The sequence below is a fragment of the Camelus ferus genome, chromosome 4 (genome assembly GCF_009834535.1).
Source record: "Camelus ferus isolate YT-003-E chromosome 4, BCGSAC_Cfer_1.0, whole genome shotgun sequence".
NCBI classification, from domain to species: Eukaryota; Metazoa; Chordata; class Mammalia; order Artiodactyla; family Camelidae; genus Camelus; species Camelus ferus.
This window is the reverse complement of record NC_045699.1, coordinates 74,363,606-74,389,050: the sequence shown is the minus strand read 5'-3', so window position 1 is coordinate 74,389,050 and position 25,445 is coordinate 74,363,606. Positions and strand designations below refer to the sequence as shown.

General features: G+C 61.9%; 1 protein-coding gene across 1 annotated transcript; it reads right to left on the bottom strand.

The window, feature by feature from the left end:
- Window positions 1–345: 345 nt before the first annotated feature.
- Window positions 346–24,241, bottom strand: OLFM1 (olfactomedin 1). The gene is made up of 6 exons (XM_032478892.1): window positions 23,833–24,241; window positions 21,715–21,864; window positions 16,940–17,095; window positions 13,993–14,212; window positions 6,605–6,711; window positions 346–2,010 (listed from the first exon to the last, which is right to left on the bottom strand). Exons 1-6 carry the CDS (start codon window positions 23,980–23,982, stop codon window positions 1,336–1,338), a joined length of 1,458 nt encoding a protein of 485 aa, XP_032334783.1. The 5' UTR covers window positions 23,983–24,241; the 3' UTR covers window positions 346–1,335.
- Between the last annotated feature and the right edge of the window lie 1,204 nt (window positions 24,242–25,445).

Below are 25,445 nucleotides of genomic sequence, written 5' to 3'. Positions count from 1 at the left end.
CTCCCTCACCCCAGGGCCCCTAGAGGGTGAAGTGGCCAGAGGGGCTCTGGGTCCCCCCAGCCCGCCTGTCCCAGACGCCCTCCAGCTGTGACCTGGAGGAGCTGGGGGTGGGGTTCCCAGTGGCATAGTCCTGGATTCAGACTCACCCAGCGGGGAGGGGACCTCCAAGCCGCTTCTCCGGCTCTGACTTTCGGGGGATGGGCCTTAGAGACCCCGTGGGGCTTGAGTCCAGACTGTGCCCCTTCGTCCCCGTCTGAGGGCGGCACGTGCACGCTGGACTACGTCTGCAGGGATCTGAAGTCTCGCTCCTTTTAAAAGCTTCAGAAACGACAAATGAGGCCAACGCATCTCCTAGTATTTTTATTGTTCCTCAGATAACCAGATAGGACAAAGCTGCTCTCTGTTTTACTTAAAAAACATCCTCTCCGCCTATGGTTGCCCTCAGGAGCACTTCCTTCCTGCTGGAAACGAAGCCCCGTCGATGGGCCCTTCTCATCCGAGGTTACATCATTCAGGTAATTTAACAGGAAGAGGATACCGCCTTTAGCTGTCATCCACACGAACGTGGTCGCCCCGCTGGGAGGGTAAACACTGACGTGTGTTTTTTTCTTCTTCTTCTTAGAAACAAAAACCATTCACTTATCAATCCAAACTACGGCATTGCATCTACAACATTCATGGCATGAACTAATTGTACAACTCACCACCTGGAGGAAACGACAGAAGGACGTGGTGCGATGGGCCTACGGGGCACTCGGAGTCACACGGCGGGGCGCACACCTGTCCGCCCCGCACACGCCGGCCACCGCTCGGCGGGACGAGACTCGGGGCCACAGCTACTTGGAGTCTTGGCACAGTTAATCTAAGACACAACACACGGTCGAGGGACAGCAGTGGTGGTGGGATGCGGGCGACACTAGCCTACAGCGCCCCTCCGAGGCCGAGCGGGGCCGGGCGGGGGGGTCTCAGGGAGACACGACACTATGTCCATCGAGCTGACCATGATCTACGGACAAGTCCATGCGAGCCTAACTGTGGGTTGTTCTCGGCGAGGATTGGCCAACAGTCATCGCCTTGCTTCTTTAGTACGTTCATTGACCAGAAAGGGGGCCAGGGAGCCCTGGACTGCAGTTCCAGCTGCAAACACGGGGACTTCCTCCCACACCGGCTGCCCTCCGGCTGGGGCTGGAGACACACGGCGGCAACGCCACCCTGCGACGCCGGAGTCCACGTCGCTGATGATGTTTCAAAGTTAGCACTGTTCGTCTGGCTCGGACTGCTCCGGCAGCTGCGTCACAGGCGTTTCCACGTGGGCGAGGACGCGGCCCCGTGGGACTACAGCTCGTCAGCCCGCACGACGTGGAAGAGGGTGACGTTGTAGAGGACCTGGTGGCCGTTGTTCCAGGCGTACAGGGCGCGGTCCTTGGGGTTGTAGTCCAGCATGGAGATGTGGGAGTACCTGTTCTGAAAGGGGATGTCGATGTACTCGTAGGTGGAGGCATTGGTCTGGTAGGCGTAGTGCACCTTGGTGCCCCCCGAGTAGCCGTTGGTGACGTAGAGGGTCCCGCAGATGATGAAGGCCTCGCCGGCGCTGCGCTTGGGGTAGCTGGTGTTCCAGGTCTGCAGCACCTGCAGGGAGACGGGGTCCAGCTTGCTGACCACAATGTTGCCGGCGTTCTGGTTGGTGGCGTAGACGGCCCACAGCCCGTTCTCGTCCGCCATGAGGTCGATGTCCGAGTGGCCACCCCAGGCGTAGTGGTACATGTTGTTGTAGCCGGCGTAGTCCAGGCTGCGTGTCTTGAGGATGGTCTCCGTCTTCAGGTCGAACCTGATGACGATGTGACTCTGGAACTTGTTGAAGTAGATGGAGCCGTTGTAGACCACCTGCCCCGTGCCGGACCAGGGGTGCGGGAGGCGGTGGGACGTGAAGTTGTCCGTGGTCATGAAGTCCAGCATCGACTTGTACTCGCGGACAAAGCGGTTGTTGTGGTAGCCGTCCATGTACCAGACCTGCGGGGAGAGCGGAGCCGTCAGCGCTTCGGAGGGAGGGGCCCCGCCCGGGCAGGCGCTGGAAGGGCCAGGGGAGACTAAGGCTGAGCAGGGCCGTGTCCTCCTGCAAAGCCGCCTTTCCTCAGGGGACGGGACTGTCTCCTCACCAGAGGACAAAGCCTCCAATCTGGACAAAGGCTGGGTGGGGACACCGTGCCGACGGGTGTGGGAGCTGACAGCCCAGCACCGACTGGCCCACAGCCACCCCCACAGGCCCCCAAATAGAGCGTCTCTTTGGGGTGCCCCCAGGCTGTGGGTGAGCGGGCACGGCTGGTTGCTCACTGCTCTCCCCGGCGAGGGCACACGGCTGGTGTGCAAGGTACGTGGGGGGTGGGCACTCCACCAGCGGGTGACACCGCCGTCCAGCAGGACGCTGCTGCCAAGGGCACGGCTGCCTGCACCCGGATGAGGACAAGCGCCCAGCACCGGAAAGTCTGCGTGGATGACCATTAGCGAGGTCGCCCGGAAGGGACAACGCCCCACACCCAAGGCGGGGCGAGCATCAGGCCTCCCCTGTCAGCCAGGCAGTCACAGTGGGCGGTCTGGCGAGCAGACCCTCATTAACTTGGCATTTGGGGAAACTTCGAGGGTAACCCCTCCTTGTCACGCCCAGTCTGGGGGTGCCTCTCCCCAAGGAGCGTGGGTTCCAGAGGCTCTGATCGTCCAAACCAACCACGAGGCCCACGTCTGGGCCCACAGAGGAAGGGGCTCCGACAATCGCTTAGGTGCCGGCTGACTCGAAAGCCGTCTAGACCTCGCACAGAACGCTTTAGTCACTTTCAACCAATGTGGGAGCAAAGGAGAAGGCAGCGCGGCCAGTCAGAGGGAAACCTGGGCTGAAGCCGCCCCAGCGCGTCCGCCCGGCAGTGAGACGGCCGCCTCCTCCGCCGGGGGCTCTGGCTGCAGCAGAGGTTAGGGGTGGGGGCTTCCAGATGCCGAGCTACACGTGCGGTTAAACGGGAAAATAATCCTGTAACCTTGTTCCCGAGGCGCCGTTCAGACGCTCAGAGACATGTGCTTTTTGTGTTTTAACACGATTTGTAAAAAAAACTAGGTCTCGTGAGGCTTTTACTGTCTTTAGCCTCCCTCAGACCAGCCCCCAGCGATGGGGGTCACGGGGCAGAACGGGGCAGGTGCGGTGCTGGGGGTGTCGGGGGTGCGCGGTGCTGTGCGGGCCTCCCCGGCACGCTCAACTTGGTCGCCTCCTGGACGGGGGGCTCACTGCTTCTCTCAAGACCCAGCTCACGTGGCACCCCCTCTGCACCCTGTCGGGAAGGAACGGCCTCGCCCTCAGCGGGAGGAATGTGTTCCCACGTCTGGCTCCCCCCCAGTGGGCCTTCGATGGTGGAGACCCTGCTGGGGCTGCTGGGAAGCTGCTTAAAGGGAGCCCTTAGCCGACCGACCGGGCGAGAGGGGAGGCGGGGGGCAGTCCTCGCCAGAGACGTCACTGGGGAGTGAGGGTTGAAAAGGGGGCCCCAAGACTGTCCCTGCTCGCACAGAGAAAAGACCGGAAGGGGCACTCGCGTGCACCGAGCGGTGCGGACTCTGGGCTGCCCTCCGGCCACACCGAACGGTGTGCCTGCGGATTTCGGTAATTTAACCTTCCGGAGCGGGGATTCGGTAGGAAACGTATAAAATGCCTGGGTGACTCTGACACTGCGCGAATGGTCGGGAAGGACTTCCAGACACTCCGCTAAGCTCCCTGCTGTCTGTGAAACGGTTGCGTTTCAGTGACGAGACAGCTTCCTCCGAAGCACGGGTTTCCTGGGGGCCAGGGGCTCCCTCTCCGACGCCGGACGTGTGACGTGTGTGGGCCTGGGACTTCCGCGGTGGGAGCAGGCCAGTGGGAGGCCTGGCGGGCGCCGGAGCCGGCAGGGTCCGCAGTCAGGTCGGGGACCCCCCCGGGGGAGCGGCACAGCCTGGGGGCACGAGGGCCTGGCTTCTGGCGTCTGGGTGCCCCCGGGACCACGTGGGCCTGCCACCGCTGAGGGATGGCCACTTCTGGGCAGGGTGGAGGACCCAGGAGCCCCGCACACTGCCCAGCACACAGCTGGTGCTCAATAAATGAGCTAACCTGGTTCTAACAGTTCAGCACAGAGGCAGGGGACCGAAAAGCCCCTTCGAGGGCTCCCCCACTGGGGTCCACGGCAACTCCCCCCCGCCCCCGTTTGGCCACACCCCCGTTACCTCGCCTCCCGCCCCGTGGCCGCCTTCACGGAACCCAATATCGATTCTTTCCTTTCTGAAGCCAGTTATTGGTCTCCTGTGTGTGTGTGTGTGCGTGTGATCAAAATTGGATGGAAGCACGGAAAAGATCAAAACAAAACAAAACAGCGCTCTTCCAGATCGATGGCGGGGCCTGGGGACAGGCCCCTTTTGCTGCGCTCACAGCTTGGGACAGGGCTGCCAACTGCCCAAAGGCTCGGAGCCGGCCGGCCCCCAGGTCCCCGGCCAGAGAGCTGGGTCCCTCCCTCTCCCCATGCAGTTGGCCCCCACCAGGGAGGCCTCCCCCTCCCGCCTCCCACCACCCGGGCCCCCTTTCCTGGAGGGTGATCAAGTCATCAGGCAGAAGAGAGACAGGTGCTTTCCTAAGGCATCCATCACCGCCTCGAAGGCCTCGCCCACCTGCACCCTCACTGCCCAGGAGCCCTGCTGCTCGGTGTCTGAGACAGCACTGTCGGACGGACGCTCACCGCAACAGAGGAGGCTGACACGGAAGTGGGGACCGAGGGTGCACGGGCGGTGAGAGACTGGGGTGAAACACTCCAGACCGGGGTTCGTCCTCGGCAGCACGCACCAAGGGCACGAATCCCGATGGGCCTGCTGTGTTTCTGGGGGATGTGTGTGGTGGGGCAAGCAGGTTGCAGGCAGGAGGTGGGGAGAGGGCAGTGGAAGGGGACGGATTCAGCAGACTCGGCTCAGAATGGTTAATAAGACCATTGATCGGCCTTTCCGGAGAGCTCGGGCGGGTCACGTGACCCTGCTCGCCCTGGGCTTTCTCATTAGCACAGCAGAGCCCACTCCGATGCCCGGGCTGGAGGGTGGCTGTGGGACCACACCAGGAGAGGCACGCGGCGCTCCACTGAGGGCTGGGCGCACGCACAGCTGCCTCGTGGGCACCGACGTGGCTATTCCAGGATAAACACAGAACGCGCCCCACAGGCACACAGGACTGCGCCCAGGGCCTGCTGACATGGTCTGGCCGTCACGCCTGTATTACTGTCATTACCACCCACATCTGCGGCAAGGGCTCGCTGTAAGGGAACTCGGGCCAGACGTGGGATTTTCCAGGTGGGACGCGGATGAAACTGAAGACCAGCCGGGGTAATCACTGGTCAATTAAATTGTTAATTGGTAATTAATGCGTAATTAATTGGCCAATTGAATTGTTAGAAAACTTCCAAGCACCAGCTAGCTGTCACGATTCAGAAAACAAAACAAGCACAAATTTCACCCCGAAATACCCCAGCCCGGTCGTCTCTGGGGTTTGCCGCCTGCAGCCAGTGGCTCCCGGTCTCTGCCGGCCAACGCGGGCCGAGCTCTGAGAGGAGGCTGGGGGCCTGCTAGGGGTGGTGGAGCCGGGGCCTCTTCCCCGGGAGGAGAGGGTGGTGCCACCCCCGTTCTAACTAGAGGCCATCACTTCCTTCTAAAGGATGCGGGTGGGGCAGGGGGAGGCACCGAGATCAGAAAACTCAAGATCCATTCCCGTGAGAATTCTCCAGACGCGGCTCAGAGGCGCTTGATCTGCTAAGCGGCTTTTCCCACCTGCCCGGGGGAGCAGCTGTGTTGTTTTAAGAGTTTATTAAGAGGCTGGCTAAGAAAGGCCCCGGAGTGCTGATGGTCGCCATGGGTGCTGGCGGCCAGGCTGGTGGACCAGCGAGGGGCGGCGAAGCCCGAAGCTCCTGTCCTCCGAGAACCAGGGCCCTGGGCGTGCAGAGCCGCCCTTCGGCGAAATGCTCCCAAAGGATGCTGTGGTGACGGGCGTGGTCCCCTGCCAGGCGGCCGAGCGCCGCCGAGCGCCAGCCAGCCAGCCTGCCCCTGCCCCCCACACCCCCAAGGGACGCCAGCAACAGAGCCAGGCCCCCCCACTCCGATCAAGGCAGACGTGCCTCTGGGCTCCTTTTTTTCTGAGTTTTACCCCGGGGGAAACGTCTACGAAAAAAAGAACGGGGCTTTTTTCCTAAATCAAAAAAGAACACGAGATTCCATCAGCCATGAAAGGAAAGGCAAACGAAACACAAATGAGAAGTCATTAAGACGAGGTGCGGGGGCAGGGCTGCGCGCTGGGGAGGTTTCAGCCCAGCGGCAGCCTCTGGGCGACCGGGACAGAGCCACACCTGGGGAAGGGCGCCCCGGGCTCCCCCCACCCGTCGCTGCCACCGTCATCCTCGTGTGGAACCCGCTGCCCCGCCTGCCGTCTGTGACTTGGGTTCGGGCAGGGACCTCAGCAAGGGACCTGGGACAAACCTCTGGGGGCACCAAGCTTCGCTCGTCCACAGCCTCCCCAGCTCAACCCAAACGACCCCAGACCAGGCCCGACGAAGGGGGCGCTTACCCTGTTATCGCCTTCTGGGGCCAGTGGGTCCGTCATCCAGGACCCAAACCTCGAGCCGGAGGTCTTGACGGTCACCGGGTCACTTATGCCAGTCAGCTTGCCACACGCTGGAAGACAGGACACAGCCCAGGGGAGTGAGCACCCTGGTCCAGCCCGGCGCCTGCCCTGCTCTTCCCAAGACACCCCCAGCCCCAAGCAGAGAGCAAGGGGGCCAGGCAGCAGCGCGAGGGAAGGGCCTCCCGGGCCTGGGGGCGGTGGGGGGCGGAGCTGCACCTCCGGGGAAGGGGGCAGTCAGCCTCCCCAAGACTCAGTTTCCTCCTCTGGGAATTGGGGCAGCGGCAGCTGGACCTCCTAGAGCTGCTGGGTAAGAGGCCGCCCTGGGCATGAGGCGCGTGAGGCTGGACTCATTGGGCACGAGGCGCGTGAGGCTGGACTCATCTCAAGAAGCGACTCCGGGACTGGCGCCCTGCACGACACGGGGCTCAGCGCCCTGCGCCCCTCCAGCAGCTAGAGCCAGGCTGGGAGGAAGGCCGCCTTCCCACGGGAGGACCTGTGAGCTTCCCCGCAGGGTGAGGGCCCCCTTCTGCCCGGAGGAGGAGCCCAGGGGCTGGAGGCTGGGATTTAAGAGCACGGAGCGTGGGTGGGGACGCCAGCGCCCTCCCACCTCACAGGCGGAGGCTGGGACACACTCGGGGCCGCACCGCCACTCAGGCAGGGCTGAGGCCAGGGCCCACACTCCCGACTCAGCCCGGCGCCCTTCCCACAGCCCCGTGGGCCTCCGGCTGCCCCCCCCCGCCCCCGGCCGGGGGTGGCCAGAGAGCCAAGCAGGAACCCCCTCCTGCCACCTGGACGCCAGCCTGCGTGCACAGCGCCCGCAGCCTTCCGGAATAGATAACCCCAGCCAGCCTCAGAGGGGCAGTGCTCCCGAGCCCAGGAGCTGACCCGCCCCTCGGGCAGGAAGCGGGCGCTGCTCGGAGGACAGGTCTCTGCGATGACCCCCCTGCCCCGGGCCAGGCCGGCTCTGCCAGACTGCCCCGTCTGAGCTTCTGTGCACGGCCGGCTGTGAAGTTCAGGGGAGAGTGCCGGTGACTTAGCCCAGGGACCGCGACTTGGACAGGAAAATCCCGCGGAGGACCCCCGGCCAGGCCCGGGAGGGCCACGCCCGCCTCTCCAGCCTCCTCCAGCTCCAAGTGGGGCGAGGCAACGCATCAGCATCACTGAACGAGTCCAGGGAGGGACCCTCGACCCGGCCCTGACCAGCGCCTGGCGCTGCCGCGCTGTGGTGGCGGGAGAGCCCGCATGGGCAACGCGGGGCTCTGGGCAGGGACGAGGAGCCGGCTGTAAGCAGAAGAAACGCGGCTTTACGCCCAAATTCTCATCGAGTCATGCTGCCCCGCTCCCCCAGGCTGCTGCCGCTGGCCCAGATTTGAAAAAAGCAAACAAGAACCAAAAACGAAGCCTCCACTACTTTTAGGGTCCCATCCCTTCCCCGTGTGTGTCTGGCTCGTTCCCCTCTCAGAAGGACTCACGCACTTTCCCACCTAAATCCCGTCCCCTCCCGGCCTGAGGCTCCCCGGCAGCCCATGGGTGGGGCGGGCAGGTGAGTCCGCAGACAGGACGCGGCCCCTGCGGAGCGCACGTCTGCCCGCCCCGCCCACAGCACCCCCAGCCCGTGAGGCGCGGCAGAGACAAGCGGGACGGACGTTGCGTCCAGGGCAGCTGGCGTCTACTGCGACTGGAAGGAAGGAAGCGCGGGCGGGTTTCTGGAAATCTCGTGGGAACGTGGCTGCCCACGAGAGCCCCAGACCACGCTTTCATCCCACGATGGTCCTGGGGCTTCCAGGTGGGGTTCCCTGAGGGTCCCGTCGGGAGGAGGGCCCCCTCACAGCACTCTCGTTGTTCCTATGACCCCGGGGAGTGGCCTCTGGGCTGCCCCTGGGGGACAGCAGGCCCTCCGCACTGGATGGGAACTGGGAGGAGCTATTAGGGGCCGTCTCGCACCAGCAACAGCCCTCTCCCTGCCGCCGGGAGGCCAGCGCCCACTAAGATGGCCAAGTGTCCCGTGCGGGGCCTCCCCGCCGCTGAGGTCCTTTGGCCGCCTGGAAGGACAAGCCCAAAGGTGCCATGGCCCCAAGGCTGTCAAGGTTCGGGAGCTGGGTGGGACCCCTGCTGGTCTGCATCGCAGACACATCTCCCAGTGGGACGCCCGCTCTCGCCAACGCCCTATCCCAGCCGGCAGCGTCCACACCTGACCTGCGATGAGCGCCCCCCACGGAGACAGACGCAGAAGGCGCAGGTGGCGGGTGGACCCCCACGGCTCTTCTGCCTCCACACCTTCGCTCAGGCCAACCCCTCACCGGGGCGCCGTCAACACCCCCCGCCCGCCTGCCCGCCTGTCTTCTGTGCCTGGTCCCACACTCATGTCTCTGCAGAGCCCCCTCCCTTCTGAACGGCCCGCACCCTGGCACCCTGCCTCCCTGCCTCAGGCTGGGCCCTCAGCCCCCAGGGCGGACGGGCGTCTGGCTCTCACCGCCCCAGGCGGGACGCCGTGGCACTCGCTCGTCACCTGCACCCCCCCACCCCACCAACACGGCTAGCCTGGGGAGCGGCCCAAAGGCATGAACGGACAAACGGGAGGATGACTCCTCTCTCAGGTCCTGAGAGATGAAATTATCCATCTCTCGGAAAACCCTGCTTGGCTTCGCATCCTGGTGGAGGGCCTGGGGAGGGGGGACAGGGTGCCTCTGCGGAGCACGGCCTAGATGGAGGGCTGCCTTATCTGCACAGGGGGCCTCACGTCTGAGGTGGCCGTGGGGGTTAAGCAGTTAACGGGGGGGAGCCTTAGCAGGATGCCCGACGCAGAGGAAGTGCCGGCAAGGGCCAGCAGCCACCAGCAGCACCGGGGACTCGCCCTGAGACTGTGGCCAAGTCCAGGCCAGGGGCTGCGCTGGACGGTCCCACTGCGTCCAGGAGAAGGAGACCCAGTCTGCGGGCGGGGGTGGGGGGGGTTCTGCAGCGGCCCCGCCCCGCCCCGGGGTCTCCCACTCCCTCCCCTGCCTGAGGGGCTAAGCCCGCCCTCCCCCGGCCCTTGGAGGGAGCCCTAAAACCACGGGTTAGAGCTGGCAGAGGAGGCCCAGCTGGCCCGGGAGCCCCCCGTCAACCTCCCGGCTGCGGGCTCAGCTCTCCGCTGGGGCTGGAGGCTGCCCGCCCTGCCTGAGTCAGGGAGCTATTTTTGGTTCTCAGTCCAGACTGGTTCTGCCAAGACCTCGGGAATTGACAGGGTCTGAAAAAGCCCCGAGGCAGAGCTGCGAGGCGGAGTCTTGGCGCATTTAGTTCGGGAAAGTGTCCCTCTCTTGTCACGAGTGCTCAGGATTCTTGTCCAGGGAAGGGAGGGGAGGGCAGAGGCCAGCAGGTGCCCAGCAGAGGAGGCTGGGCTCCCACACAGCTCAGCCAGCTGGGAGGGCCTGAGCCTAGCAGGCTGGGGTGGGTCTCGGGGGGGCCGCCCGCCGAGCTGGCTGGGAGCGTGGACAAAGCAGGGCCCCTGCGGCTGAAGTCACCTGCCTCTTGCTGTTCCTAGAAGGAGGCCATGTCTGAACGACAGCCCAGGTGATCTCCCAAAGGGGCCTGGAGTGACATGCCCACGGAGCACGCAGGCCAGAGACCAGACTGAGGGGGCTGAGTGCCCCACAGCAGGCGGACTGGTCCTGGGACTGCCTGGCCTCCGGGCGCATCTCCCTTGGCCCCGGCTTTTGCCCCTTAAAGACTAGGGACAGTTAAGCCGGAAGAGTTTGCAAAGCTGGCAGCTTAGACAGACTAACGTCCCTGCAGACGAAGCGACCCGGCGGGCAGCAGCCTCCCTGCACACAGGCCGCACGACCAGGCCCAGGCCGGTTGGAGACCTCTCGCCATGCGAAACCCCGAGCACTACCGGGAAGGAACCCAGAGGGCCTGCCTGATGCCTGCCGGGACCCCCCGAGGCCGTGCCGTGAGCAGCACTTGGACTTGGGTTCCCTGCCTCTCTGCTATTCTATGCGTCCCCCGCAGACAGAGACTGAGGCACCCTAAACTTCTCTCTCCATCCTGAATGCAAAACCCGCGTGTGCCAAGTCATCCACTATGCTCGGAAGCAGCTCACTCACCAGCTCCATCCAAGTCCCAGGGCGGAGGTAAGGGCCCCTCTCTCTGCCGCACTGACCCTTCCTGCGGAGGCTGTGAGCACTGGGGTCCCAGGACGGTCCAACCCGGGGAAGCCCTGAAATCAGCTGGCTTCCCGTGTCTTACAGACGAGAAAGCTGAGGCCTGACACTGACAGGCGTGTGCCATGCCCCGGCCAGGCGGCCGGGCCGAGTGGGGTTTTGTGCTGATCTTAAGTCTCCGGTGTAGGAGCTGGGCTGTGCTCTGCAGGCTCTCCGTGGGGTGACGGTAAAAGCTCAGGGGGACGGGGTCGCCGGGCAGCTCTGCTTCTCCCTCTCTCGGGAGCAGAGGAGCAGCGGAGGAGCCACGAGGACCTGCCTCCCGAGAGGACGCCCGGAGAGACAGCCCAGAGCCCAGTTCTAGAGCTCGGAGTTTCAGGTTCCAGTTCTGGCCGTCAGGAAAAAACATACAATCCCGTGGAGAGAGGGCTTCTGAAATGGAAGCAGGGAGCCAGCAGGACCAGCCATCCGTTTTTTTTCTCCCAGAGTGTGTTCTGGGGTCAGGAATCTCAGCAACATGGATTTGGGGACAAGGAGGGAACTGATCACGGCACCTCTGGGGAGCTGTGGAGGGACCCTCCCTGTCCTCACACCAGGGGCCAACCAGACGCTGCTCCCTAGACCAAGGCCTCTACCAGCCGGCCTCGGACCCGGGGGTGGGAGCGGGGGCGGGGAGGTGGGGGGGAAGGGCCCGCTGCCCCCCAGAATCTGCCGCCCCTTCAGACGTCCCCCCTACCCAGCCCTGCCCCAGGTGCACGTGCTGCCCTCCCCGTTTCCCGCTCATCCGCAACCTCCCTGCGAGGAGACTGCTGCTAAGATGGCAGTATTTGCACGGCCAAAATAAAGACTAAATCAGGCGGCCACAGGACGTCAGTTGGGTCTGTTACTGAGCTTGAACGGAAACCTAGGAAAAGGGAGAAACAGTGGCAGCTAAATCCCCCTACCGACCGGCGGACCGACTGACCCACCCACCTACCTACCATCCGTCGGCTTACCTCCCTCCCTCCCTCCCTATCCTGGCTGTCTCTCCATCTACCAATCACACCTGCCTATCTTTCCCTACTACCTATGTGCCTACGTGTCCGGCCACCTCCTACTCTGCGCCGGGCACAGTGCACAGCCCATGATGTGAGTAGTGTCCGTGGACTTGCACAGGGACCCCAGGGCACAGGGACCCCTATACCTTCCTTTTACAGATGAAGAGGTGGCTGAAATGCGAAGTGGTCAGTGTCTTGGGAGAGCCACATGGCCAGCGAGTGCCACTTACTATGTTAGGACACTGCCTCCCCCAGGCCGGGGGTTCTCCGTATGACATCCGCCCGAATCACCACTGGTTAAAGACAGATCCCGCCCACGGCCCCTGCAGACTCAGCGGGTCCATCTATAGGTCAAGGTCTTTCTGAAGAAGGAATTAAGCTCAGAGGTGAAACCCCACACTTACTCCAAAAATAGGCCAAGTTTGGACGGGAAGGCCGGGCGACCGGGAGGGGCGGCAGCCTCTCGGAAAGGCCCTTAGCTTGTCATCAGCTGTAACTCCTCACTCTGAATTTCCGTCTTGCTCCCTGAGCATTGGGAAGTGTGGAGGTTTAATCTTGGCTTCTCGCTAGTCTACATGGTCTGTCTACCAGGGAGGGGAAAGGCTGCTGTGGGGAAGTAAGTAGCAAAGGAATTCCCCTCCCTGGATTTCTCAGAGGCTGAGACACCCGGTGGGAGTGGCTGGAGGGTCTGGGGAGCTGAGGGGGGACCAGGGCCCTCCTGGGCAGAAGCCCAAAGACAGTGCCCAAGGAGGGTGGTCATACAGCAGCCCACCGTCGCGGACAAGCCCGAGAACCAGGACCATTCTGAGCGCTCCCACTGACTGCCGGATTGTCAAGATGGGAAGGGCTGGTAGAGACCGCCTGGCCCAGACCCCTCCGGGACAGTCCCAGGTCACCCAGCCCCGGGCACACCAGGACTTGGGCGCCGTGACCGCGTGTGACAGACCACGGCAGACGGCCCCTCACGTGACGCAGCCAGCGTGTACACATCACGACGGATTCGCTCTCACACGCCCGTCACTGTCCTCTCCGGGGCCGGGAGCTTCAAAGCTTACGCCTTTACTAGGGCACCTGGAACAGCACTAAAAATAACCCAGACCTGGGAACCTGCTGAAGCAGAAAGGCTGGCCGACTCCAGCTCCCTGCCCTTTGAACATTCTCTCCCTTCCACTGAACAGCACTGGGGATTCTTTTAGAAGTGTTTGTTCTTCGGGGGTGTTTTAAGTTTATAATAAGGCATTTGTAGTGTGTGTGTGTCGGGGGGGGCAGACAAAAAGGGATGAAGTTATTGTTCACTCCAGTGGGCATTTCGCAAAGGATTGTTCCTTCTCAGGGAAAGAGGGGGCAAAATAAAAGTACAAAAAAAAAGGGGGGATGAAGGGAGAACATCAGGCAAAGCCTAAGGAAACATCTTCATCAAACAGCATCACCCGAAAAGCTACCCTAAGTTGCTCTAAAAAGTGTCCAATATGAAAACGAACCACCTTTGTGTTAGGAAACAGCTGGGGAGCAGGGCCGGCAAATCTTTCCTAAGGAAAGCTAAAAATGGAATCGGGATTTAAAATGGGCTATTTAAAAGTGGACTCAGACGCTGGCACGCCGAGGTTTGTTAAAGCAGCTAACAGGAGAGCTGGTAAGTCGAGTGGGTATCAGCCAGGAGTAAGGCTCCAGCGGCGCCAGGAGCTGTCAGCCCTCGTCCCACCCCTTCCAGGCGCCAGGAGGGACTCCCTTCCCACCGTGAGAGGCAAGCCTTGCACGGCGAAGTGATCGAATTTTATGCCTGATTGGCTATCTCAGGGAGGTCCCTCGGCCCTCGTTCCCAAGCTGGAGGGAATCTGAAACGTGTGCCTCCAGCCCTATGAAACGTGTGTCTTAAACAGTCACCCCAGCACACACGTCCACACACGCACACGCACACACACGCACAGTCTTCAGATGGTGCGTGACGTCTGCCGTCACCCTGTCTTCCCACAGGGCAGCGCGGCGGCGGGCCTGCGAGCCGGCCTCTGCGCGCCGCCTGCGCTCCTGCTGTCTCTCGGGGTAGCCGGGCCCAGGAGCCCGCGGGCGCTGTCCGCTTCAGCACCACTCCCTAAGCCTGTGCGAGCTGGGCGGGGCGGCGGGCGGGGCGGCGCCGCGCCCCGCAGGGTTCTGGGCCTACCTAGTTTTTGCATGCATGCACGGAGCCTTTCTTCAAGATTGGACACTCTGCTCTGAAGTTCATCGTAGTCATAGGCGCCAATTTCCTCTTGCAGCTCGTTAAGCACTGACGTCAGATTCTGGACCTCCTCTTTAAACTGCAATACCAATTTGGCATCGGCCTTGTACTCTTCCAACACAGGGATCAAAGGCCTAAGTTCATCCATTTTCGCTTTTATTGCCTGCAAGGTTAAAATAAGCTGGGTTCAGTGCGATGCGTGCAGAAACTTGTACCTCCCTGCCTTGGCCTGGCTTCTCCCTGGGTGAGGGAAAATGTGCACACTCCTGCTTTATTTATAGGTTTATTTATTCTGGTCCAGAGGAGTTAGAAGAGCATATTAAACAGTCTTCAGAACACCAACATATTTGGGAAAGGTCTTTATTGTCAGTTTAGAATGCAACATCTTAAGGTTACATGCTTTAAGTCACATACACAAAGTTTCTTTTTTTTTCTTTTTTTGTTTTTTGTTTTTGTTTTCAAAAAATGCATTGACAAGGGTTCAGACTATTCATGAAATGCATCTACAGTCGCATGCAGGAGAGATCCTGGTTGTGCTCAGGCTCCTTAGGGACATGGTGCTAAGTACTGGGAAGTGATAGTAAAAATGCAGGGCGCAAAAAAGCTCTCTGTCCTCTGTCAGGGTTACATGGGAGTGGACTGCTTCTTCAGTCACTGCAGCATTGAAAAAACTCTTTTAAGTTAGCCCTGCAAGCAAGAAAACGAACACTGTTGAGGAACTAGCTCACTAACCTGCCTTCAACAGATAGCTACTGACAGACAGAGATTTTCATGGTCACTTAAAAAAAAAAAATCACACTGCAAGGCTCGAGTTAACCCAGACAAACTGCTTGAACAGGTACTCAGATGCCCTGACAGCAATTTCTGCTGAACGTGTTTAGTCAGCTAAAGGGAGGTCAAAGCAAAGGCCGCGTTCCTTCCCCCGGAGCCACAGGCCCAGATCTGGGAGCCGGGACAGGGGCCTGTGTGGATGGTGCTTGCCAAGGCGAGCTAGCCCCAAACTACTGAACACACCCCTGTCCTCAGAGGAATCAGTCCACCCCAGGGAAGGGGGTGCTGGCCTTCCGAGGAGAGACATGAGCTCTTTTCGGTTGGGCAGGTCAGAATCTCTTCTCGAGATAACTCGTGGTGCATGTCAGAAGCAAGGACATGCCCACCTGCGTCCACCAGGAGCCGTCAGCTCATCTCTCCTCCCCAGGATCAGCCAGCTTTTATTTTATTTATGAGACAGATTTATAACTTCATTAGCTGGCCGTTTCGTCTATAGACTGTATTGCTTTTAAAAGCGAATTATGTCTTGCCTCATGCAGGGAGCACATCAAAGGAAAACATTAGCATAAAAAGGACGGGAAGACAGAGCATCAGCGTTTCCTGGTCCAGGGGCTGTGGAATCTGACCCGCTCATTTACATCTGGGCTGGGTTTCTAATTAACATGCATGTATACCTTAATTAAGGTGCATATAATTTGTCAATTTAGTCATTTCGAAGCTGAGTAAACTCCAGGTGTCTATATACATACTCGTACATATGTATATATGGCGTCAGGTCAAACCAGCTCCAGAGTTAGGTGGAGAAAAGGCACACTTGCTGGGAAGCGGGAAGGGTGTTGGTGTCCCTCCCCCCGGCACACGTACAGTGCGCCTCGTCACAGCTAAATGAGGTCAGATGTGAAGAGCTGCCCAGAGCGAGCCCTGCTCAGCAATGGCTCTAATCAATTAAGCTAATCCTGGGCTAATGTGATTCACCTGCAGCAGCTGTGGCTCGCCAAGGACCAACCACATCCCTTCTCCGCTAATCTGGGACTTGGCTGGAGAAGCCGGGCCCTGGGACCCTGGCCTTGGAAGCTAATAGGCGTGAAAACCGCATTTCAACTTTGCCCCTTTCGAGGTAAATTTCGCCAAACCAGGGCGACTGCAGGCGGCCTCTCTGTTTCCAAGGACAGCTGCCTTTGGCGAGGCAAAGAGCAGTGCTTACTGAGCTCCTCCCCACACCCAAATTATTGCTATTCTGGAGGGAGAGGGGGAACATGAAGGGAAACACACCTGGTCTCAGGGAGGGGGAAGGAGGGGAGAGGAGAAGGGAGAGGAAAAGGGGGAGAAAGAGGAAGAGGAGGAAGGGGAGGGAGGAGGGGGTGAGGAAGAAGGCAGATGGGGGAAGGGGGAGGGAGAGGGAGAGGAGGGGTGGAGGGAAGAGGATGGGGGAGGGAGGGGGTAGGGGAGGGGTGAGGAGGATGGATGAGGAGGGGAGGAGGGGGAGGAGGAGGTAGAAGGAGGAGAGGGGTGGGGGAGGGAGGAGTGGGGGAGGGAGGAGGGGGGAGGGAGGAGGAAAGGAGTAGGGAAGGAGGAGGAGGGGGAGGGAAGAATGATGGGGGAGGAGGGGGAGGAGGGAGGAGAGAGGAGGATGGGGAGAGGGAGGAGGAGGGGAGGAGGGGGAGGAGGGAGGGGGAGGGAGGGAGGGGGAGGAGGGGAGGAGGGAGGGGGCAGGGAGGAGGGAGGGGAAGGGGAGGAGGGAGGAGAGATGAGGAGGGGGAGGGCGCGAGAGGATGGGGAGGGAGGAGGAGGGGGAGGAGGGGGAGGAGGGAGGGAGGAGGGAGGAGGAGGGGAGGAGTGGAGGAGAGATGAGGAGGGGGGAGGGGAGAGGATGGGGAGGGAGGGGGAGGGGGAGGAGGGGGAGGAGGGAGGGAGGAGGGAAGGAGGAGGGGAGGAGGGAGGAGAGATGAGGAGGGGGGAGGGGAGAGGATGGGGAGGGAGGGGGAGGGGGAGGGGAGGAGAGAAGAGGATGGGTGAGGGAGGGGAGGGGGAGAAGATGGGGAGGGGGAGGAGGGAGGAGGAGGGGGAGAGGTGGGGAGGGAGGAGGAAGGGGAGGAGGGAGGAGGAGCAGCACACATACCTTGAACTGCCTTGCCAGGTGTTGCTTATGACTCTCCTCCACCTGTTTGAACTTGGACTCCAGTCCTTTCATCTGGTTCTCCATCTTCTCCACGTACTGCAAGTCTCTCTGAGTCCGCCTGTCCAGGACCTCTATGGATTGAGACATGTTTTGCACCTGTCAAAAAGGCAACGGGTTCAAGAAAGGAGCTGCAGCAGGTGCCCAAAATCTTATTTGCCTCCTAATACGCAAAAGCGACCACGGATGACCAGCCCAGGGAGCGGAAGCAGCCGGCGTGTGATTTACTAGTTAATCATCCAGCAGAGCAAACTGGTTGGGTCAGCGCTTCCTCTGACGTGCTCTTATAACCAGGGGTGCAGGAGCCTCCGGTTCCTCACCGGTCACAGCTCCAGGCATGTGGCTTTGGGTGATTTATTTCTTTTTTAGGGAGAGATGATCGTTTCTAGTCTTTTTATTCGGCAGGATGAAGTCAGCCAGGCAGGCATAAACACCAACGAAGACGAACAGTGTCGCTGGGCTTCCCCCAGCTCCTCTGTCCCCCTAGACCTCACTGGCTGTCTTGCTGGGAAGGCTGCCTGTGTAAGCGCAGTGCGCGGGAAGCAGGGACCGGGCTCCCTGATTTGGCATCTTGCACACCATCCATCACGCCCCACAGTATCATAGGCAGATGACTGCTCTGCAAACGTGTACGTTCAGAGCACAGAGTCAGGAATCAATCACCCAGCAAATGAAAAATCGCTGTTTTACATCTTCACGGGCAGATCTGAATTGAGTCTAGCCTCAAGATGGAACTTTAATATTCAACAGGATTCCAGAGAGCTTAAAAGAAAAACAGTTTCAGTGCAGCCACCTGCCAGTGCGTTTTATTTTCAGGAAACTGACTGGCGCTTCCGGGCAAATGGGCTCGGGGCTGTGGGGAGGCGCGGCGGGGCTCAGGGTCACTGCAGCATGGTTTGGGTCATTTTTGCAGAAAATAATCCAATTACTAGGGGAACGATGCTTGCATTCCACAAATCTTCATTTCTGACTTTTTGCTGGATTTGAAAATACCCCCCTTTTAGGAACAAAATCACTTGGGTCCCAGTCTTCCCTCTGCCTGGTCAGTAAAAGAGGAGATGGCGGTGTGGCGTGTTCCTCTTACGGCACATCCTCCACCCCCGCAAATAAAAAAGAGAGAGCGCGACCAAAGGCTCTCAGTCGGAGAAACCGGGTACTGCTCACCTCAGCACTGAACAACGCCTGGACTTTATGGCTCATTATTTGAAAGTCACACGCGAATTCGGTTTAAACATTCAGGCTTGTAAGACACAGCATGTGCTGACTCGGACTCCTCCTGCTCTGTTCCCTTTAGCTGTTTTCCGGGAAACTGAAATATATTTGCTTCGCTACCTCGAGTCTCCCTGTCCCCACTCAACTGTTGGCCCCACCATTTTGAAGAACTGCAGACTTCTTTGAGAAAAGTTGTCTTTCCTTTATCCTTCCAGGCCCAGCCCAAATGCCACCTCCTCCAGGGAGGCTTCCCTGATGCGCCAAGCCAGAAGGGGCTGGGCACTGCTTGGAAACACCATCATCTTGTTGGCACAATGCTTGCACACAGCCGTCTCTACTGCCTTCCTGGACCGCACCTGTTGCCCATTGCAAGGCCCCGCACCTAAGGCCCAGCCTTACCGTGGGAGCTCAGTCAAGACTCCTACCGCCAGGGGGTACGATTCCCGAAATGACTGAGAACCCACATGGCTGCGGACTCAGGTTTGCTGAGCCGAAGTTGCTGAACCCACGTGGCTTCAGCCTCGTTTCTGAGGGGGCCACGCACGGCACGCTGGGCTGTTCATTAGCCAGAGAAGGAATGCTTTTAGCAAGTTAAAAAATTTCAAATTAAATCTTTTTTTAATTAAAAAATTGTTTTTTTTTGGGGGGGGTGGAGGAGTAATTAGGCTGATTTATTAAATAGAGGCACTAGGGATTGAACCCAGGACCTCACCCATGCTAAGCAAGCCCTCTACCACTGAGCGCTATCCTCCCCCTTGACTTAAATCTTAAATTTAGAAAACAAATCTTAAAGATGCCAAGCAGCTCAGTGGCCTTAAAACACAATACATGCCTTCCTACGGTCCTTCCCACAGGGTGCGGGCTTCCCTTTCTGGCCAATCACAAAGCAGATCACGGAGCCCCGGGGGTTGGGGGCAGTCACTCCCTGATCACAGTCTAGAACCTCCTCCTCCGCACGCGTCCTGTCTCCTACCTGTAGGACGTGCCCCTGAGAGGCCAGCTGAGGAGCTCAAGGTCACACAGGTGCCAGATGCACAGGCTAACCCCCACCCCGGGTGGCGGCAGGTGCTGGGGCGAGGGGCGGTAGCAGACACACCTGGCCCAGAGGGGACGACTGCCCTCTCAAATCCATGGACTGATTTCTACATTCCAGGCACATTCTATGCTGAGCCCCCCATCTTACTTATCCCTGGGAGGTGGGTACTATTTCAAGTCCCATTTCACACATAAAGGAGACCAAGGCTCAGAGAAGCTAAGTGACCGGTCTCCTGTCACACAGCAGACAGCCACCACGCAGGGCCTGGACTGGCTCCGAAGCCTCCGCTCTCAAGCTCTGGGCTGAGTGCATCTTCAGAGAGGACAGGGCCTGGGGTCCTCGCCCGCCCTTGGCGACCCAGGGCTCCTCAGGCCCAGCCCTGGGGGGCTATCACGACACACTGGTGCCCGGCTCCTCCCAGGACTGCAGGTGGGCTAAAGTCAGGGCCTCTGGGCCTGGGACCCACGGCTCTGCCCTTGGAAGCTCCCCAGGTGGGTTTTCAGGGGACTCCAGGCAGGAAAAACCCGCACAACTGGGACCCCAGCCCCGGGGACAGAACAGGAGCTCAGATGGTGCTGGGCGCACCCCTACCTCAGCCCAGCTCGGCCGCTCAGGCCGGAAAGGGGAAGAGGAGGCAGGCTGGGGGCCTGGGGGGCTGGGGGGCTGGGCCGAGCAGCCCCGCCCCTCCCGCGAGGCCGCAGCAGCCGGCGGCCAACAGCGGCTCCTGCCCTGGAAGCCCTCAGGGAACGCGGGGCCCACTAGGGTGTAAAACAGGGCTTTACATTTTTAAGCAGTGATGCTGCGGTGCACACAGGCCGGAAGGGGGCTCCAAGCCTGTGTTCCCAGGGGCTCACAGAGCTTTCTGGAACCCTCTGAGCGCCTCGTCCCAAGGGTTTGGGGGCTGCCCCCACCTCCTGGCAGCCTGGCGGCCCCTCCAAGCACCACCGCCCTCCTCTACAATTCTGAATAATTAAAGGCCCAGTTAGACTTTGGTCTAGTTTGGTGTTAATAAATGTGGAATCTGCTCAACATATCTTTCTTTAATTCTGATAAAGCGGTGTACCGGGGGCCTGCAGGTGGCGGAAGACAGAGCACACAGCTCCTGGGGGGGAGGGGGAGCCCAGCCGCCCTGGCTGCTCCTCGCCCCTCCCGCCTCCCCGGCCCCTCAGCTCTCAGCCGCCCTCTCCCTCCACAGCTGAAGAAACCAAATCCAAGAAAGGCACCTGGTTACCGGGACCTGTGTGAGGGCTGCGGGGTGAGCTGGGCTCGAACTGAACCGGACCGAGCCTGGCCCGGCGACGCGGCCCTCCACCGGCCGCCGGAACTCCCCGTGTGGCGTCACGGGGCTGTGTGCGCGCGCGTGATGTGCAGGGGGTGCGTGTATGTTATGTGTACTTGTGTGTGGTGTGTGTGAGTGAGAAGCGTGCGTGGGGTGTATGTAGTGTGTAATGTGTGTGTGGTGTCTGTGTGTGTGTGACATTTGTGTGTGGTTGTGTGACGGACGTACACATGCTGTGTGATGTGTGTGCTGTCTTCGTGCCGGCGCGTCCGTCAGCATTTGTGCGTGGTGTGTGGGAGGTGTGACCCCTCTCTCAGGGCGCTAAGGGTCCTGATACAACATGTGTGCTCTTCCTGGGGGAGGGTGCTGAGTGGAGCAGAAGGACCACCCATTCCTCCTTCTCCCCTGAGTGGCCCCCAGGGGACCTGACCCTCGAGGTACCTGAAAGCCCAGGGTTCCTGGGGCAGGGGGGGCCGGGAGGCTGGGAGCGAAGCCAGGCGAGAGGCTGGCCCCAGGGCTGGGAGGGGCTCCCCTGCTAACCAGCTGTTTGGCTTGGGACGGTCAGTCTACCTCCCTGGACCCAGAGCCCCTCTTCTAAAAATGGGGTGAAAATCTCACCAGCTTCACCTGGTTCTTGTGAAGCTCGAGTGAAATAACGGAGGCTAGATGCATCTGCAGATCGCACGCGCCATTCCCAGGTGGGTTACAAAGGCGACAGTTTCATCTGCTTTTGCACCCAGAAGGCAGTCCCCGGGGGTGGGGGTGAACGCCTGGCCGGGCTGTCACCAGGTCAACCACTCACAAGGGGGGCAAAGACCAGGGGAGCTCCCCCAGGCGCTGCTCCGTGACAGCGCGGAGCCCTCTGGACCACAGACGTGGCAGGACTGGGAGACGGTGGTGCGGGGTGGAGCCCTGCGTGGCCCCTCTCTACACCCACGTGGCTCCTCAGTGGGGCTATTGGCCTCCTCCTGGGCCACCTTGGGGAGTCTCCATCCATTCATTCACCCATCACTTCATTCACAAATATTCCCAGTGGGGTCGTGCCAGGGACGAGTGAGGCCTTGGAGCTGGGACGAACCCTGCAGGCTGGCCACGCCCTGCTGCCGGTGTGGGCATGGGCAGGCACGCATGCGCGCCTGCGCACGTGTGCGCGCACACACACACACACACACACACACTGCACAGACTCACCTTTTCCAGCAGCTGCCTCAGCTGTTTTGTGCGGGCATCCCGTGAACACATAGTCTGCTGGGGGGCGACCACCGTGCAGATACACCTGCCCTCGCTGTCCTGGGCAGAGCTGTACACCTGCCAGCTCTCCTCAGGGTTGGTGGGCAGCACCTGGAGAGGCGGCAGGCGGAGGAGGGAGAGGGAGGGGGGAAGTGAGACCATAAAGTAGCACGTGACTATCCACATCCACCCCCGGGGAAGGGCGGAAGGAAGTGGTCCAAGGACACGTGTCTACCCTGGGGAGGACGGGGTCCCCGGGAACACAGACCGTCTCCCATCAGGAGCCCCAGGGCTGGAAGGCAGTCACACAGGTAGAGCTCTTTAAAAATTGTTTTCTAATCCAAGGGAGTTTTAAATTTAGGGGATGTTTGGAGTCTTGGCATCTGACCAAATTCACACGTTGGGTGGAAGGGAGGGTGACCAGAGGCTGCAGGCTGGCTGAGCAGCAAGCAGGACAGCAAGTGGCTGGCTGACTCACAGCGGGCACGTAATTCAGAAATCAGATCTCCTCCCGTAAGTGGGGGGGGGGGGCTGGCGCAGCCTCGCTCGGCTGCTCCCTGACGCTGGAGATGAAGGGCCCGAGGTAAGAGCCCGGAGCCAGCAGCCTGTTAGCCCAGAGCTGCAGCGACCCCAAGCCTGGGCCACATTCCCGCTGGCAGCCCGGCCGAGGCAGTCCCTGCCCGCGAGGATGCCGGGCTTCCAGCTCCACGCAGGCTGCCACCCACGAGCCATTTGGAGGATGCCACCAAGTTGCTGGTGACATGTTGTGCAGGGGTCACACCCAACCTCAGTCCCGAGGTGTGCCCAAGGACCGCCACGAAGCCAGAGCTGATGTGGCTGGTGTCACCTTGCAGCCCAGCGCAGGGGTCCCCACCGGCAGGGACACGGGCAGGCACTACTGTCGGAAAACACTCCCCGAGCCCAGACCTGCAGCCTGCCCAGTCGCCTCAGGCCACCTCCCTGCTATTTTTAGCGCGGGGCGGGGAGGAGAAGTTGGGCGGAGGGAATCCATAGTAGATGCATTTCATTTCATTCATTTCTAACCCCCGAGCTCAGGACCCACAGGCAGGAACAAAGTCGTTAGGAAGAAAACGCTGCATGCAGTTCCCAAAAGAGCAGGTGAGGTGGACGGATGACAGCTCGGGAGGGGTCGCCATGAGACCTCCTCCCAGAGCACTGCGCCCTTGACAGCCGAAAGGGAGCGGGAGAGGAGACGAGTGTCCTTCACCTCTCCTTTTGGCTTAGAAGGAGCGGGCCTGGGGCGCGCCCCTTCCTCCGCGCGCACCGCCGCCGCCGCCGCCGGCCGCTCCGGGGTGGTTCCTCTGCGCCCGCTCCAGCCACCGCCGAAGTCAGCCCTGCCCAGAGGCGGTCTGGGCCGCCGGCCCCCTCCCCCAAGGCGCCGAGAAGGGAGAAGCGTTTCAGCGGCAGGGTGGGAGGGGGGCGCGGAAGTCGACGGGCAAGCCCAGCAGCTGTGGCTCCGGGGCCCCGCCCGGCCCCTCTGCACCCTCCGCCAGCGGGGGACCCACGGACATCTGCACGGGGACGAGAGGCGAAAGGTGCCTCGGGACTTTGAGGGCAAGAGCCCCTCGGCTCCCCGCCCGGGCCCCACTCCGGCCGGTCCAGTCCGGCTTTTGCAAAGTAGGGCGCGCTCAATCCCGAGCCCTGGCTGGACCCAGCCGCACCGGGGTCGGTCGCGTCTCCACCCCTCACTTGCGGAGTGACCTTGGACAAGTCCCCAAGACCCCTGCCTCAGTTTCCAAACCTTATCAACGGGGACTCATTAGTTGATTGAGGACTCCAAGCCTCTGAGTCCCTGAGCTGCTACACCCGCCCCGCGAGGGGACCAGGCAAAGGCAGGAAGCGTCTCCCCGAGGGCGCCGCAACCGGAGGAGTGGCCGGGGCTAGGGGCGCAGGGAGCGGGGTCGCCACCGCAGCGCGCACGAGCCGCCTCGGGTCCCCTGCGCGTGCCCTTGCCCCCGCGTGCCCTGCTCCCCGCGCGGCGCCCGCCCGGCCCGGGGCTGGGGACGGGGAGGGAGACGGGGAGGAGGACCCGCCAGGGCGGGCAGCGGGCGCACTTACGCCGGTGCTGCGGTCGAGCGTCCCGCCGCTGGCCGCCGAGAGCTTGGTGGTGTTGAGGCCCACCAGCGAGGGCAGCGTCTGGGACATCCAGTTGGTGATCATGGCCATGGTGCTCAGCACAACCCCGATCTTGAGCAGCGGCACCGACATCGCGCCTCGAATGCCTCCTGCGCCCGCGCCGCGCCGGCGCCGGCTCCACGCCCCGGGCAGCCTTCAGGCGGCGGGCACCGCGGCGGGCAGGGGCGCCCGGCCGTGTCCCCGCGCCCCCTCGGCCCGCCTCCGCCCGCCCGCCGCCGCCGCCCCGCGCTCCCTGGCCATGGCCGCGCCGCCTCGGGCGCCCAGGAGAGTGGCCGCCTCGCCGCTGCTCACCGTCCGCGGCTGTCCGCCCGCCCGCCCGCCCGCCCGCCACCCGCCGCCGGGAAGGGCCGCTAGCTCCGGTTCCTGCTCTGGCTCTGAGCGCCGCGCGGGCTGAGCGCGGGGGCCGCGGCCGGGAGGCGGGGACACGGCCGGGCGGCGGCCGACGCAATCTGCCCAAGAAATGGGTGGATTTTTCCTCTCCACTCCGGCTCCCCGCCGCCCCCTGGCTGCTGGCAGCGAGGTCTGCAGAGCCCTGTCACCCAGGAGTTGGGAGGGGGTGATCCCGGAGGAAAGAGACCGCTGCCCCCTTGCAAGTCATCGAAATCTGCCTGCCGCCCGGCCTTGGCACAGGGGCTGGCGGCTGCCCTCCCACCCTCCAGGCCTTCGGCGAGCAAGGCCCAGGCAGCCCTGAGACCCCCCAAGGGCTCGCTCTGCCTCCCTGCAGGGGACTTGCTTTGTGGTGGCTCCAGGCTCCTGCCAGCCCCGCTGACCCTGAAACCCAGCCCAGAGGGCGAGCTCCTGGCCCGCTCCCAAAGCAGCCTCTGGTGGGGGGGGGGGCCTCCATCCCCAGCGCTGGGGAGGGAGGGGCTTGGGGCAAAGGGGAAGCCCTCTGGGTAGTGCTGGGCAGCTGGAGCCCCAAGGCTTTTGCTGGCAGCTCCTGGTGCCCAGTGGGCTCCTGGGTGCAGATGTGAGGGGTGCGCGCACGCAGGAGGGGTGCAGGAGTGGGGGGCTTTGGGTCTCAGGCCTCCTGGCACTGCTACTAAAGTGGCCCCACCAGCGATGAGTGTGGTGCAGGAGGGGCCCTGGTTAGGGACCTGGGGCCTGGGGCGGGGGTTCGTGTCCTCTCTGGCTCCCCCTGGGGCGGGGGTGGGCCTGGTGCCCCGGCAGCGGGGCAGGGGAGGCTGGCGCGAGCCCCCAGCCCTGGGCGGCATCGGCGCCAGAACACGTGTAAGGCCCCCTGGGAGCGCAGGCCTGACCGGGTCACACATCGTAACAGGGCTTCGCGCGGCTCCTAGTGGGGGTCGAGAGCGCTTCCCTGGGCCTCCCATTCAGCTTCCCTGGCATCTGTGAAGCCCCCACCCCGGCAGCACTCTGCTCTGCCTGGCGAGAATTAATCTCCCTTCCCAGGTGGGGACTGAAAGGGGACTTCGTGAGGAAGGGGCCGGCCTTCCTGGCGCCTGCCTAAGATGGGCACCAGCTCCCCGGGTGCTCTCTGCCGCGTCCCCGTCCGCAGAGGGCTCAGCTACAGCCGGGCG